The sequence below is a fragment of the Lottia gigantea genome (assembly GCF_000327385.1).
Source record: "Lottia gigantea unplaced genomic scaffold LOTGIsca_15740, whole genome shotgun sequence".
Lineage (NCBI taxonomy): Eukaryota > Metazoa > Mollusca > Gastropoda > Lottiidae > Lottia > Lottia gigantea.
This window is the reverse complement of record NW_008707915.1, coordinates 1-1,083: the sequence shown is the minus strand read 5'-3', so window position 1 is coordinate 1,083 and position 1,083 is coordinate 1. Positions and strand designations below refer to the sequence as shown.

At 34.0% G+C, this 1,083-nt stretch overlaps 1 protein-coding gene across 1 annotated transcript; it reads right to left on the bottom strand.

Moving 5' to 3' along the window:
* Positions 1–18: 18 nt before the first annotated feature.
* LOTGIDRAFT_177063 (hypothetical protein) lies at positions 19–1,067 on the bottom strand (the record flags this gene model as incomplete). The annotated part of the gene is made up of 3 exons (XM_009050872.1): positions 19–135; positions 532–695; positions 956–1,067. Coding segments are annotated over 3 exons (393 nt in total), but the record flags the coding sequence as incomplete, so codon positions are not given.
* Between the last annotated feature and the right edge of the window lie 16 nt (positions 1,068–1,083).

Below are 1,083 nucleotides of genomic sequence, written 5' to 3'. Positions count from 1 at the left end.
AAAAATTATTTCATTTACCTCATCTAAAACTAAATTACAGACGTCCTTGACATTGATTTGACCTTCTGTGACCTGGACCTGATGTAGAATATAGTTTTTATAATTCTGGACATCTGAAACTACGCCTTTTCCAGTCTGAAAAAGACAAAATATCATAGAAGAAGAATATCATGAAGCAAAAAAATTCCATGTTATTTTGTGGTCTGAAGTCATTATGTAATGAGAGTGGTTCCCCTTTTGAGCCTCATGATGAGTTTAAATTAATATTCAACAAATCTTTCAAAATCTTAAAGAACAAAAAAAAGAAAACAAAAATTATTTTTTAATGTCATTTTGTGGTATGATATAATTTGACAGGATAAAAAACACCCCTAATTTTACAAATGAGCTCTTCCAATCATACATAAACAGTTTCATATCTATAGAAGAAATGTATGTGTGGAAGAGTCCAATAGAAAGTTCAGGGGTGTCACACTACATCCAGTCTTTTTACTGCTTATTTTTACTAATTCATTTTCATCCCAAAATTACCTGTGTAAAAATTTGACCCCTGTCACCAATTTGACCTCCAGCCTCGCTGTAGAAATGAGTTTTGTCGAGGATAATGTAGCCCGTCTGCCCAGAAGCCAAACTATCCGTCAGGTCGTCCTGGTATACAATGGCGGTTACCTCCACATCATTAGGCTGTTCATATACTACAACAATAATGATTAATCATAAATAACTTACTTAAAGCTATCATGCTTTCATGAAAAGTAAAAAAACAAGAAATTAAGACTGCTTGTCTGCTATTAGTCAGCCATAATAACTACAAGCAGTTGAAATAAACATGGCTGCCAACAACCTAAAACCCAGTTATGACGGGCAACTGCATTTAGTTTTATAAATTTTATCAATTATGATTTTTGACATTAAATCATGGTAGCTTTAAGGTGACTAGATTGAGTTTACTCACCATAAGCCTCTTTATGAACCCCATATCTATATTTAAAAGACAGGTTCTCCTTCTTGTAGCTGTATTTATACGAGTCGTCTGTCGAGATGGCGTCTGCTCTCAATCTATCCATGACATCATGGACAGCA